The sequence below is a fragment of the Gossypium hirsutum genome, chromosome A12 (assembly GCF_007990345.1).
Source record: "Gossypium hirsutum isolate 1008001.06 chromosome A12, Gossypium_hirsutum_v2.1, whole genome shotgun sequence".
Lineage (NCBI taxonomy): Eukaryota > Viridiplantae > Streptophyta > Magnoliopsida > Malvales > Malvaceae > Gossypium > Gossypium hirsutum.
Window position 1 is genome coordinate 95,420,729 of NC_053435.1, and position 16,157 is coordinate 95,436,885.

The 16,157-nt window shown below is 27.3% G+C and overlaps 1 protein-coding gene across 1 annotated transcript; it reads left to right on the plus strand.

Moving 5' to 3' along the window:
* Positions 1–10,411: 10,411 nt before the first annotated feature.
* Positions 10,412–12,057, plus strand: LOC107920393 (uncharacterized). Its single transcript, XM_016850097.2, has one exon. It carries the CDS (start codon positions 10,976–10,978, stop codon positions 11,531–11,533), a length of 558 nt encoding a protein of 185 aa, XP_016705586.1. The 5' UTR covers positions 10,412–10,975; the 3' UTR covers positions 11,534–12,057.
* The last annotated feature ends 4,100 nt before the right edge of the window (positions 12,058–16,157 follow it).

The window sequence follows — 16,157 nt, forward strand, 5'->3', positions numbered from 1 at the left end:
ATTAAGCTTGACAATGAAGGTTAAATTATGAAAGCTTAAATTTATATCAACACCCATTTCCATTGTCTTCAACCATGCCCTCTTCAATACGAAAGAAATTAATATATATCAAAGTTAGACGGAGATATAATATATTGCATAAACAAAACTATTTATGTATATATATGTTTTTTCATAAAGTGACCTATACAAATATTGCGTCAGGGAAATAGCAGAAAATATTATACATATCAGACAAAACCAACCAGGTTACAGTTCCATGATTCACATTAGCCAAAAAGGATACGGAAGTTCAGCAGAGGGGTTACGATGGAAAATACTTACCGATTGGTTGCGGTAGATGACGGCGACGCAGCAGAGGGGAGACTCGATGGCTATGCAGCAGATGCACGGGGCGAAGGAGATGGAGGCCGAGATGGGTTACGATGAACGGTACGAAGGCGATGGAGGGGATGGTTTGCGATGTACGGGGAGAAGGCGATGGAGGAGATGGGTTGCAATGCACAGGGAGATTTGGGGGAAAACTTGCCGATTTGGGGAATTTGGGGATTTCTGAATTTAGGGAAATTGGGATTCAGAATCGGGGCAAACAAGAGGAAAATGTGTAAGTTTAATTTGTTTGTAATGAAACGACGTCATTAAAATCGATTTGGGGCAACTTTGTGGCGTTTATATTACAAACGCCACTAAAACTTTTATTGAAACGCAGTCGTAGAAGGCTAACGGCTATTGAACTTTTGAGGTGTTTTATAAAAACACCACTAAAACTTAATTCACCGACGCGAAACGGCATCGCCCTAGGCAAATTGGTATTGAAAATTTGTGGCGTTTCTAAAGCGCCACAAAAAAATTTATACCTTGTTTTGAAACACCGTCATTTAAGCCTAATGGTAATGTGTTTTTGCGGCGTTTTTTGAAAGCGCCACTAAATGTTTAATAGTATAAATTGAAAGTGCATCGTTTTGGTCGAATTAAAACAAATTAGCGGCGTTTTTAGGCTAAGCGCCACTAATTTTTTTTACTCAAACGGTGCCGTTTCTCCAAATTTTAATACATTTTAGTGCATTTCTTTGTTTATCAATTTTTTTAAAAATCTAATATTTTAATATATCAAATGGTTTATATTAAATATTTTTAAATATAAAAGCATTAGTTTATATATATAAATTAATTAAATAAAAAATGATGTTAATTGTATCAATAATTGCGTTAATATTTTACAAGATTTAGATCAAAATATAGTTCATGTACACAATTGCACACTAAACCACTTTTCATGTATCCTTTTGAGATTTAACCCATTTTTATATATATATTCTTTTAAAATAATAATTTATATATATTTATCTTATTTATATTTATCTTCTAAATTAAAATCTAAAATTATAGCCTAAACCCAAAACCCTAAACCTACAATCGTAAATACTAAACCACGAGCACCAAACACCAAACCCTAAATCTCAAACTTGAAACCCCAAAATCATATATACACTGTAACCCCTAAACCAACCATAAATCCTAGACCACCATAAAGCCCAAACTATAAACTCTAAAAACTATTAACCCTAAACCATAATGCTAAACATAGTTTTGGGAATTCGTGTGGCCAATGTAAGTGTAGTACAAAACATATATTTTATATTCTTATATTAAATAATATGGGTATAGTACAAAATGGCATGAATCTCAGTAAAATCCAAATGTTCTTCAGTTCTAATAGTATCCTTTCCTTGAACCCTACATCTAGACTTACACTGCCTAAATAGAATCTTAATACATATTACAAGTTCTAATATATAGGGACAAAAGTAATTAAAATAGAATCTTAATGCTTACCAAAATCCTAAAATAAATTAATTTCTTATCATTAATCATAACCCCTAATCCCTAATAGCCTAACCCCTAAAACCATGAACATTAATATTAAAACCTTAAACCCTAAAACCCTAATAAACCCCAAAATTCAAACTCTAAAACATAAACCCAAACCCCAAAATATATATCATAAACTCTAAAACACTAAATTAAACGTAGACATTAAACCTAAAATTCATAACCCTAAACTTTAAAATAACATAATTTTTTACGGCATTTTTACAAAAAATGCCGCTAATTATGATAAATAGCGGCGTTTACATAAAACGCCACTAATACCTATATATAGCTCAACAAAAGACGACGTCGTTTTCCTCAACAATTTTGCGGCGCTTTGAAATAAACGCCGCTAACTCTTATATATTGCAGCGTTTTTAGTAGAACGCCACTAATGGCTCTATAGATACGTTGTCGTCTCTCTGTTTGCTTTTGCAGCGTTTTTATAAAAGCGCCGCTAATTCTGATATATGGCGGTGTTTTAAGTAAAACGCCACTAATGTTTGATTATTTGCGGCGTTTTTTCATAAGCGCCGCTAAAAGTTATCTTTTGCGGCGTTTTTTTAACAAACGCCACTATATCTCTAACTTTTAGCGGCGTTTTCTTTGAAGCGCCACTAACATATAATTGTAGCGGCGCTTTTTATCCAACCGCCGCTAAAAACACCGCTAAAAGTCTGTTTTCTTGTAGTGGAAGTCGACAAGTTCGGGTACCATTTTTATGTTTAATCCTTTTAGATTCAAATGAAGTTTATTTTTTTAATTGATTTTTATAAATTTTAGATAAAACCATAAAATAATAAAACAATAATATGTGTTACTTTATAAAAAGTTTTTAATTATTTTTTTACTGAATAATATTCGGTTAACTTGTGACACAAACTCAGTCAAATATTTAAATATGGTGTTTGATACATGCACGGATGGGGTGAAGCTTATTAATTTCGTTCACTTAAGCTGTCAATTTTTAAGTTCGGAAAACCAATAGGCTTGCAACAACTCTTTGGATGGGATCCACTCATTTTTAGGTTTAGATGTCTTCATAGTGTTTGGAGATCTGTCTCTTGGATTTGAAACACACTTTGAATCACTCAATTTTGAGTTCGGGATCTCAAGTCATGATCGTTTTAATGAAGACTGCGTGAGCAAAATTTCTGGATAGGATTATGATGAGAATTACGAGTTTTGGGCTTTTAATTCGAGTTTAAATCCAATTAGATTTGAATTTTAAGCTTAATTTTTATTATATATGAGCCAAATATTGTTTTTATTGTTTATTTGTCCCAAAATTTGGATATTGTTTAAGTATTTTAAGTTATTTTGGAGTTTTATGTTTCTTAGTCAAATAATATAGTTTAGATTAAAACTACTTATTGTTTGATTAATTAGAGTTTCAGTATAGTTTTATTTGGATGTACTTAACTAGCCTATATAAAGGCTTATTCATTGCTTATTAGAGACAATTTATTTTCATTAATAAAGTTTTCAACTTTAGAAGTTTGTTTTCTTTGTGCAAGATTTCTTTATTTTGATTTTTAGAAGTAGTTTTCTTCTCAATTTTCTTGAATGAATAGTGGGAATTCATTTTTCAACCTCCACTTTGTCAAGGATTATTTCTTGGAGGTTTGATTAAAGCAATTAATTGAGCTTCTTGGGATTTACATCTCAAATGGTTAAATTAGACATTTATCTTTTTGTCCATCCTATCCATTGGTATGAAATATTTATAAAACTAAAAGAAAAAGATATTTTTATAAGATTGTGTTTGGAAAGCTACCTAGTAAATGGATTTTGGTGTAATTATTTGTACTTACACAAGAGTGACATGTCTAAATAATCATTGTAGTTACCAAATCCTATGACTTTCCAAAGACACATAATTTAAATTTAAGAAAATAATTTTATAAAGTTTATAAAAGTTATTTTTATATAATAAAATATTTTAATTTTAGGAAGTTTATTTAAAAGTTATATTATAAATTCTATATTATTTTTACCTAATTTCCGTGAAATAATAGTAATCAAAACGTTATTATAAAAGGATTGTAAAGTAGGTTTGCTATTATAATCGAAGAATTACAAAGTTGGTTTGTGGCTCAAATTTTAGAAAGCTAAGAAATATTGTTTGGGAGAGATCCCAAAATAGGTTAAAAATTGCATTTGGTTATGGACAAAGTTAGATACAAATAATTTTCCTACACCATATCGTGGAATATGATTTTATACGAGAGAATAGAGCTAGACACAAGTACTAAAGATGGCTTGCAAAATATTTGAATTGAGACATTAAAAAATTTGAAATGTGGTTAAAAAGACGTTTGTTACTCTAAAAAAATGATTTTTCATATAAAAAACCCCACCTCAATATAATCTAAAGAAAAGTTGGATATTGTTGGAGAAGAAACAACTCAACAAATATGAATTATTAGAGCAATTAAATGAAATTGCATATACTACTTACTTTTAGCTATTTTTATTTGTAATTGTACTATTGACTATTTTTTTGGACTAACATATTACGTACAGTAATTTGATTTAATTTTATGAATTTTCTTCTCAAATATTATTAATAAATTTTATTATAATTAATATTTTTAAGATTTTATAATTTTTGTAAATATAATTTACATTATCAAACATAATATATTTACACCGGATCAAGCAAACACATCTAGAAGGTGAATTTGATCGAAATCGCCTTTGATCCCACACAAAAAATTTAAATAAAAGACAAGGTAGTGCATAAAATAATGATGAATAAAAATGGAGATAATAGAATAGAATAATGATATGAAGCCAAGAAGTGGGCGTAGCCATCGGGAGCAATTGATTGAGGAGGGTGTTAGGCCATCTGCCTCGTTTTTCTTTCTTTTTCTAAAACCCTCTTCTACTTTCACATTTATTTATTTTCTTCTCACAAAGTGGCTTTGAATTTTGATGCTACATTCTACACGTTTTCTACGAAAAAAGATTAAAAAAAAAGAAAGAAAGAAAGAAAGAGGAAAGGGAGAGAATTAACATGATTGTTTTGCATTTTTAAGTCAATGGTTCATATTACCTATAATTAAATACATTCAAACCATGAAATATGTAGGAATTGATTTTATTGAAACCAACAAATTGTGCATTTTTAAATCCTCTTTTCAACAATGAATTTGGGTATTAATTACACACCCACCATACTTGTCCTCTACACTTGGAAAAAGTTATTATTATTCATTGCATTTTTATGGAGAATTGTATGTTCGAAGTTTGAAAATAATATTATTGAAAGAGACAATCACAAATTTTAAACATATAAAGAATATGAAAATTTTCTGTAACGAAAAATTATTTTATAGGCTCCTTCCACCATATCATCCATGGTTCCGTGACATATCATATTTTTTTCTACATGTACATTTGGACTAAACTTCCAATGTTTTTTTTTTATTTTTAAAATTAGATGAAACCATGGATGATGTGGTTAAAAAAAGTTTATAAAATAATTTCTCCAAACTTAAATTACATAATAGATATAATGACTCTAAAAAGAAGATGGAAGAAATAGAAAAAAGTAGTTGACAGGAGTATAATGTTATTTGCATCCATAACCTTAAAATTGTATGATAAGAAAATCAAGACTTGTACATTTAAATTTTTTGTGATCTTTTTCTATCCTTTTAAATTTTGCTAAAGAAAACTGATAAAAGTTTGTATCAACCAAAATACACGTTTGGTATAGCATTCAGACCAAACAATTATTTTACAAAATCGGTTATTTTTTTTATTAAGAATAAATTATTATGAAAACAAATGGTTTATTGTTTTCAAATAATAAATTAAAATTGATGGTGTTGAAACACACACTTAATCATAATAAAGGTGAAGGAAATAAAATTTGCCAAAAAAGAGAGAAAGAAGAGGGAGAGGAAAATGGGTAGAAATTGGTTTCAGATTAGGAAATTTCTTGATTCAAAAAATAAACACAATTGATGGGCCCAATTTCAAATCAATACCTTATCTTTGGTGGCTGTTTTTAATTTTTCCACCCATTTCCTTCAAAGTTAAGCATATAATAATGCTGGGGAAAAATGTGATATTCATGTATGCCCCCAACTCTTCCCACTTCAACATGTCTTTTTTAATGTCAATGTTTTAAAGTAATCATGTTGGGAAAAAAACAATTCTGTATGTCCATAAAGATTTGTTCCCCTGTTTATTGGATTGGAATATTTTATAAAGAAAAAAAAATGCTAGTTTGAAAGCTGTATAATGATTTCAACCAATGTCTTTGTCGAATTTTCAAGTATTCAAATTCCATCCTTTTATAAGGATAATGTTTTTAATTTTTAAACAAGCTATTTATTTATTTAACAAAATTGAATTTTTATACAGAAATAAAAGGTTAGAAGCAAGTCGGTCCATGGTTTCATGTGCCTTTTTCTTTTTTGCTTTTGGGAAAGAATAAATCAAAGTTTCTAGATACACTTTTTTTCCTGTTTTGCGTAAATCGCAGCAATTCAATCTTATAATGACCTCCATTTTATTAAAATGTTTGATTTGGAACAAACAAAAACCAGGTTTAAGGTTTGAATGAAACCCTTAAATAGTGTAGTGTGTGATTTCAATGGTGGAGAGAAGTTAGCATTATAAAAATAAAAAAAAAACAATGTCAACCAATCATGAGACACATCTATATAAAATCAAAGATGAGATTTTGGTATATTAAAATTTTTTTCTTTTAACTTTTAAAATATTATTTTAAATATTTATTATACCCTCATTCTGTTAATAATATCTTAAATAAATTTATCCAAATTAAATTATTAACTTTTGAGTGATATTTAAATAAGAATAAATCAAAAGTTAATGATTTGTTTGGTATTGTAAGAAGTGATTAGCATCAAAATTAAAACTAAGAAAAAGGTTTTTCTTTTTCACTTTTGCTTTCTAATTATTTGTTTAAATGTAGCTTTAGATTTCATAAATAAATTTATGATAGCGATAAGTGTTTAATAAAATATATAAAATACATGATAATTTTTTTTAATTCAGCTCATTATAATTGTGTTAATATTAATTCTAGTTCTTAAAATTTAATTTATTTAAAATAAAATTAAAATAATGTTGGAAGAAATCAAATCCGGGTTACTCAAAGATTTAAGTTACAAATAAAGATGACTAAGTTTTCCAATAATCATTCAATTCAAACTTTTGAATATCATCCCCATTCACTTTAAATCACCATTTTAATAACATATAACCCTTAAAACTTTAAATAATTAATACTTCACATCATATTTAATATCTACTTTGTGTGTTTTATGAACATTATTTATTAACGTGACATATAAAAATATGAAGACTGTGTTATCATAACAACATCATTAAAATCATTTGTGTTTTAGTCACTAGTTTTAGTTATAAAAAGGAAAATAATAAAGTCAAGATTGTTTATAAAATCTAAATATTGATTGCTAAATTTATTGTTATGCACTTGAAAAATGATATACTTATTTCCAACAAATTGTTTTTTTTTTCATTGTGTTTCATATTGGTTTAATTTTATGTTGTAATTACTTAACGATATATTTGTATTTTTGTATTTATATTGTACTTTGTTTATGTATTCTAGTTAAAACAATAAACCTTTCAAAAAATAATATGATGATTTGTTTGAATAGGGTATGAATATAATATAAAATTATTGTTTTATCCTTGTGTCAAGTATGCACATAATAAGCCCAAACATTACTCTTTCAATTAGCCTATTCTCTTATCTTTGCTTCGACTTTCGACCTTTGTAGGTGAACTGACTTTCCTTTTGACATTTTACATCAACAAATAATATAAATATATAAAATAGAAATTATTGGCATATTAAAATTTATATATGTATAAATATTTTTGAAAAATATTAGATGAGGTGTTGAATCTAGGTGGGGCACCTAAATATTTATATTTTGGAGTTGATGATTATGCATAACTTTTAGAAAACAAAGTAGGAATAAATATTGAAATAATAAAATAAAAGCATATGAATGTCGCATTTAACCATTTCATTTGAACAAGTAAAACTAGATTTTCATCAGTTGGCCGAGCTATGGCCGACCTCCCACATCCATTTTCTTTCTTTATTTCTATTTATGTCTGCTTCTATTATTTAAATAATAATTTAATTTCTTGTGTTTTCTGTAGTTTATGTTTCTCAAATCCAGAATCTGAAGGCTGGCTTAGATACTTACTTAATTTCTACTTCTTCTTCTTATTTTTTTAATATATATTTTAAAATAAATATGTATAAATTAATGAGATATTTATATGTTACAGATAAATAATTATAAGCTAATTCGTTTTTATCATTGCTGACAAAATCAATGAAATAAAATAATAAAATGGAAGTTGTACAAGATAATGGAAAAACAAACGCTTTTCATAATCTTAAATAAATCCAAATTAAAAGAAAATTTAATCATTTTAATTTTTCATGTAACTTTTTTTTGTTTCTTTTAACCTTTATATTTATTTTATCTGTTAAATCATTTCAAAATGATTAAAAAATTAATCTTAATTTTACACGTGATATGTATATGCCATATAAACAAATAAATAATTCTAAATATTTTATTTTTTTTAATTTTAATTATGTTTAATATTTAAATAAAAATAAACAAATTTATTGATATGACAATTCATGTGTATGTTACGTTAATTTTAAAATAACTTAACAAACTATGCAAAATTATAAATTAAAAGAAAAAAAATAAATAGGTTATTAAAAATTATTTCTTTCATAAAGTTATGTAAAAAGAAACTACAAAATGTTAAAAGTAATTGAATTTTAGAAAATATAAAAGAGATTGTTAAATTTAGAGTATGATACTCACAAATTGGATAAATTTATTAGTAAAGAATTTATATTGAAAAATACGAGGTTTTAACGTTTTAAGTTCACATCTTATTGTAAATGATTTTTTTTTTGTATAAACATACGAAATGATAAACGCATTTTTTTTTCTTGAATTTGAATTAATGTTTATATACTTTATATAAAAATATAAAAAAAGTAAAGTCAAAATATGTTTTTGTCCTCTTTCTATATTTATAAATTATTGTTTCAATGTTTTTAAATTTTAAAATCTAGATTCAATGTTTAATATCATTAAAATATGAAAAAGTATAATAATTAAGAGAGTACATTAACTTGAAACATATTTTAACCATAATAAAAATATCTTTATACAAATATGTTATTTAAAGAAATAATGATTTTTTTTATAAAAATTCTTTAAAAATTTTACTATTACAAATATTATAGTATAAGTATAATGTATAATCAAACTAGTACAAAGCATGACAGATTAAGAATCAGACAAAATCCACATATGATATATGCACATAGTAAAACCAAAAACTCACACATCACAATTACTTATAATGAAACTTAAACTTGAACGCTCAAACAAAAACATTATTTTGAATAACAATGTTAAAACCTCATTTTATTTTTTAAATAAATTGTTTATTGATTAACTTGTTACACCAATTTAATACAACACATGTTAATAGTACAAGATTAATTCAAACCTATACCATAAACGGAAAATATATATATGTATAATAAATATATTTATAAATATTTAATGTGACCCTTAGATCAAAATTGTAAAATTAATGTGTTAAATATTATTACACTTTAGATTCAAATATTATTGTGTGTATTTTTTAAATTTTATATGAAATAAAAAATTATTTTATAATAATATTGATAATTTTTCAAGAGTAGACACTTATCACACTAACTTAATAATCCATAGACTTATTTTTTTAAAATTTTATATAAAAATAAAAAATACAAAGTTGTTATTTAGCAAAAATAAATTCTTGATTTCTTTAAAAAATAATATTTAATTAAAATTTAATTAATGAATTCACATAAAAGTTAATTAATTATTTAAATAATAGTAGTAGAGATAAACACAGAAAATTAGACAATAGTCACTGACAGACACCACATGCGACAGAAAACTAGTGTGCCTGAAAAAAAGTTCTCGGTTCCATCAACCCACCGTTTCCTATCATCTCGGCCGTTGATTTTGTTAGATATAGATATCAAACGTACATGAGGCATAATTCTCATTTAAGTCCATCTAACAATAACCAGCTTGTTGGATCCTTTTTTCCAATGTACAACGGGCCTTTCGTGATATTCAAAGTTTTATATTCTTATCCGGAGGTGAAAGATCTTGGCCGTACGACTTGCTTCAATTGCAGATTACAAGGTGGATCGTACAGTGTAACAATGGTTCTCCACCGTATGATTAATTGTTGAAGTATCACATTAGAAAAAAGATGTGAAACTCAAATATCAAATAATATATTAAACCTAAATTCAAATATATAATATTATATATTTAAAATAAACTTCAACAAGAAAATGATTGAATAAGTAAGACAAATAGTATATAAAAATAAATTGGAGAATAAATAAGATTTTAAAATTAAACGAAAAAACAAAAAATTGTGTTGGTAAAAAAGAAAAAAAGAAATTTATTTACATGGATTTATATTGAAGTAAAAAAGGAAAGTTAAGGAGTGAAATTGAAATGAGAAAATATCTTAGATTTTCCAAAATGAAAGCATAGGAAAATGGCCTCGTCCACACTCTTCCTCCACTTTCCCACCAAAACAACAAAATCCACAGCCAAGTCACGCCAAGCATTCCAAAGCTAACCTAAAAAAAGAAAGGTAAATCCCAAAGGGCCGTGATTGACTAGGATTGTGGGTCCCATCTGACCGGATCTCAAGCATGGAATTCAAATCCATTTAATAAAATCCAAATTGGAAACTGGTCTCAGGTAATTTGTAAACCCCCCCCCAAAAAAAAAATTTTTTAAAAAGCAAAAAGCAAGATCCCGTGATGACCTAAGAATTTGCTTACCCACGCGCTTGCGTCTCCATCATCCCTCACTCTCCCTGCCTTTTTCTCTCTACTTTGGTCTCACTATATAACCTACTGTCCCCCACCCCTCTCTCTCCACCTCAATCTCCCTCCTTCGCGTTTCTTTATTCCTAACTCTCTTTACCACCTAAACCTCCTTCCATTCATTTTTACGTTTTAATGGATGAGTTAAACAGCAAGAAGCGGGCTAGGGACGACTCCAACGAGTCGGGTCTGGACTCGCCCGACGTGAAGAGACTCAGAGATGATTTATTTCTTGATGATTCAGATTCCTTGCCTCTTAATCAAGACCTTGCATCCGTAATGAAGAGTTTTGAAGAGGAGATATCAGCCGTCCCATCGACTTCGACGGAATCTATGCCGGTTGTGGATCTCACTTCGGATTCTGGTGACTCACAACCGGATCTTGGTTACCTTCTCGAGGCTTCCGATGATGAACTTGGTCTGCCTCCCCCTACGGCTTCCACAACTGATGCTGAGGGAAGGTCCGAAGCGACTGATTTGGTGCGAGCTGACTCAAACTCCTCGGGAATCCATGATTTGTGGGGGTTCGAGGAACAAAACCCCAACTACGATTCTTTCGAGTTTGGATTCGTTGATAATTTCAATGATGGCACCGTTGCATATGATGGACTGTTCGAGTATTCCGATGTCTATTACGATTCCTCCGATATTTCTGGTCAGCTATGGCGGCCGGAAACTTTGTCGGCGAAGTAAAAATCCAAACTTAAAATCCAAAAAAAAGAAAAAAAAGAGAGAAGAAAGATAGCAAACCAAGCTAAACACAAAGGCAGTCATAGCCGATCTGTAAATTGTTTTTTTCAGCTCGTGTTGGGGTTTGTGTTAGAAATTTTTTTATTAAAGGAAGTTATAACATACAATGTGAAGTAGAAATTTGAAATGAAAGATGCTTGTGAGCCTAGACCAAAAACAGTATAAATCAATTTATTTTGTTGATATAGTGGGGATAGTGATGAAAAATGATTTTTTTTTTCTTATATTGCACGAATTTGGTCTCATGAGTGCTGTAAAAAACGAGTTGCAGTGGAGATAGACGCAAATCTTACATTTTGGAGCTAGTGAAAGATTAAAAACGGGAGTATAATTATGTGGTAATCAGGGCAAGGGCCTGTGCGTTGGGTGGTGCCGTGCCGGATCTCTCTTCTGAAGGGGTAAATTGTAATATCTGATCTTACTTAAATTTGGATTTGAACAATGTGAGATGCCTTTGCTTCGATTAAGGAACTCAGTAACGTACCAATTTTTTATCTGTATTGCTAGTTTTTTTAATGGACACAGGTACATATTAGGTTTGTCAATTTGTAGAAAAATTAATACAAATATTCTAAAAATCTTTACATTCATTAAATAATTTTTTAATATAAAATACTTATTTATTATCAATATGTTATATAAACATTTTATTTATTATCGATTTATATTTTTTAAGTCTAAAACTGTAAAGTATGTTACGCTGTTTTTTTAACATTTTTAATATATATAATTTTCATGTCATATACTAATTAAAAAAATTATTAACCCAAACCATTGACTTAACTAGGACCGAGTTTCGAATTGAGTTAAAAAATTTTGATTTGACGAATTTTATTTTAATAACCGAACTCAATTTGAATTTTTTCGAATTGAGTCGAATCAAGTCAAAAAATTTCGAATCAAGTCAAATTAACAAATCTTATTATTTATACTCAAATGTGCCGTTTACGATTATTTTATTAGTAGATGAAGTATAAACTTTTGGATTAATTTTGAATAAAAGAAAAAAAAGGAAAGAGGGGCAATTCGGGAAGAAAAATAGGTAAACATTTATCAAAAGATAAAAATGTAAATATTTATTAAAATGACGTAGTTTTGTCTTTTTTTTATTTAGATTTTCAAGTAACTCGAATTAGGGGTGAGCATTCGATCAAATAGAGTGAAACTGTCTGAGTGAAATTAGAAAAATTAATAATGTTAAATTAAAATCTTGTACAATATAACTATTTCCAATTAAAACACATGAATTTGAAACAATATATATTTGAAATTTTTTTAAAGAAAAATAATAAAAAATAAAATATTTTAGTATGATAAACTTGAATCATTAATCCCTTATTTTGATTTTATTATTATTATTTTGTTAAATTTTTATATATTTTTTAGATTTTTTTAAATTTATAATTTTTTAAAAATAAAATTTTTTAAATTTTTAAATTTTTTATAAATTATTTTCAAATTTTGAAAATTACTTTGACTTTTTGTTAAAAGAGACCAATTTGCTTATTTTCAAAATTGACAAGGATCAAAACGGTATTTATATTAATCTGTTATCTGAATTAATCGAGTTATTCTAATTGTAAAAATTTAACTCCACTCGAACTCAAAATTCAAAATTTCTTATTCGAGTTGACTCGAATAATTCGAATAACTCGAATAAATATATTTATAAATATTTAATGTAAGCCTTAGATCAAAATTGTAAAATTAATGTGTTAAATAGTATTGCATTTTAGATTCAAATATTATTGTGTGTATTTTTTAAATTTTATATGAAATAAAAAATTATTTTATAATAATATTGATAATTCAAGAGTAGACACTTATTACACTAACTTAATAATCCATAGACTTATTTTTTAAAATTTTATATAAAATAAAAAATACAATAGTTGTTATTTTGTAAAAATAAAATCTTGATTTCTTTAAAAAATATTATTTAATTAAAATTTAATTAATGAATTCACATAAAAGTTAATTAGTTATTTAAATAATAGTAATAGAGATAAACATAGAAAATTAGACAATAGTCACTGACAGACACCACATGCGACAGAAAATTAGCGCGTGTAAAAAAAATTCTCGGTTCCATCAAACCACCGTTTCCTATCATCTCGGCCGTTGATTTTGTTAGATATAAATATCAACCGTACATGAGAATAATTCTCATTTAAATCCATCTAACAATAACCACTTGTTGGATCCTTTTTTCAACGTACAACAGGCTTTTCGTGATGTTCAAAGCTTTATTTTCTTATCCGGAGGTGAAAGATTTTGGCCGTATGATTTGCTTCAATTGCGGATTACAAGGTGGATCGTACAGTGTCACAATGGTTCTCCACCGTATGATTGATTGTTGAAATATCACGACAATGACATAACAAACAGACCCATCCTTCTTTTTAATTTTTTGGTACCATGTGATTTCTTCTTTTATTTTTAAATCCCCACCACCTGCAAAACAGGGGGCCCACTTTCGAAAAACGTATCTATCTTTTCTAAATACGTATACAGCCATACTTTTTTTATTATTATAAAAAAGAAAAAAAAAGAGGAAGATCCAGAAAGGGACACGTGGATAAAACGTGCAAGGAAGGGCAAGTTGAGAGAAAGGTTTGAAAATTCCAGGAGGGACATAAAAGAAACAAGCAACAGCTGACACGGCGGCCAACTTGAGCGTGAAACCAGCGGCAAAAGCTGACGTTTCTTTGAGGATATCTATATATTCGTTTAACTGCTTCTGGAAACGTGTCGGCTTAGTCTCGCCCAAAAATCAAAGCTGGCTCCACTAATGAAATTTCCAAATGATAATTTATTTATTAGCCGACGGTGGATATTGGAAGGACCACGGAATTCATCTGAGTGTCGCCGAAGTTGGCTATACGTTTTCTCATTTTTGTGGTGTTTATCTATGTGTGTCCAAAAAGAAAAAAAATCTATTTTATTAAAGATAATAAATAGGGAGGGTTTAGGGTCGGGTTGGGAAGTGCCTTGCGGGAAGGGGATAAGAAGTGGATAGGGTAGGGAGTGCAAATTTTGATGGAAGAGGACTCTTAGGTTTCACCAATCTTTCACTGATGGTTGTTTCATGGAAACGTGAAAAGAAGTTGGTTGTGGGGTTTTAATAGATGTGATGTGATCTTCATTCTACTATGGTATCAATCATGATTTACTAACTAAAGATTATGATAACCTATAAAAACTTAATCTACTCATAAATAATATATACATCAAATATTACAAGATTTAACATCTCAACTGATGTATATCTATAATGTTGATACATGGATTTTCACTTACTAAACTCTTATTTTTTTAAATAAATTATTTCACTAAATTCGAATCAAAATATTAAAATATTTTGGTCACGTAAAATTATCATCTACAGTTATAAATAGACTAATCACATAAAATGAAATATATATATTATTTAATGAATTAAAAAAATAAAAATAAATAGATAAGCCTCCGTTAAATGCATGTAAGATTAAAAGTTAATATATGAAAAATAAGAAAAGTTTTGTGTAATTGATTAATGCGTTTAAGTTCCAATATTGAAATTACAATACTTCAGTTCAATTCTTTTAACTTTAAATTGCAAAGTTTATTTAAAATATAAATCAAAGCAAGTTCTTTTTTCTATAAAATAATTTCTAATGTTAGTTGATTTTATGCATTTAATTTTTTAATTAATTTAAATAATATATTTGAAATTATTGTAATTAATTTCTTAACTCATTATTTTAATTGTTAAAGATGATTAAAATATAATAACTTAGTTTACAATTCAAATATAATAAAATGCCATATTAAAATATGGATAAATGATTTTTTTAAGTGAAAAATAGATTGACTATAATAATTTGTAAATAATATATACTTAATATTTATCAAGTGAAAAATGTTAAAAAAAAAACTCTTTTAAATTATTGTAATTGTAAAAACATCAACTTTTTCTTTAATTATGATTATTTTAACTAAACTGTAATACTCGTTAAAAACATTATAATCAAGTAGCATGTAAACAAAATTATATAAAAAGGGATATAGCATTAAAGCAATGAGTTTTGAAATCATATTTGAACAATAATGAGAGTAGAGAGAGATATAATATTATTGTAATTGATGATAAGAAAATTTAATATTATACTAAGTTATTTGTTATAATTTGCAAAGCAACCAATCTTTAATCTCTTTATTTGTTTTGTGTAAGTAAACAACATTTTGAAAAGAAATTCAAATTTCAATGAAAATATTTTTATTTACTTCCCAATTATTATTTTTAAAATTAAGGTCACTTTTAATATAAATTAAACTAACCATTATTTAATTAGTAGAAATATGTCTTTTTAAAATCATAAAATATTTTACTTAATAAATTAAAAATGTATAAAATCATGTGCAGGAGCCTGATATTATTACAAATTGAGGAGGAGACAATAATAATATAGTTAAAACCTTAATCTTTGAGATGCTAACAATGTATTTAACTATTGCTTCGCTACGCATTTGGTTCTCTTATTTGATATCTATTTTCTTTTTATGATTATTCTAGTGTTGTTTTAGG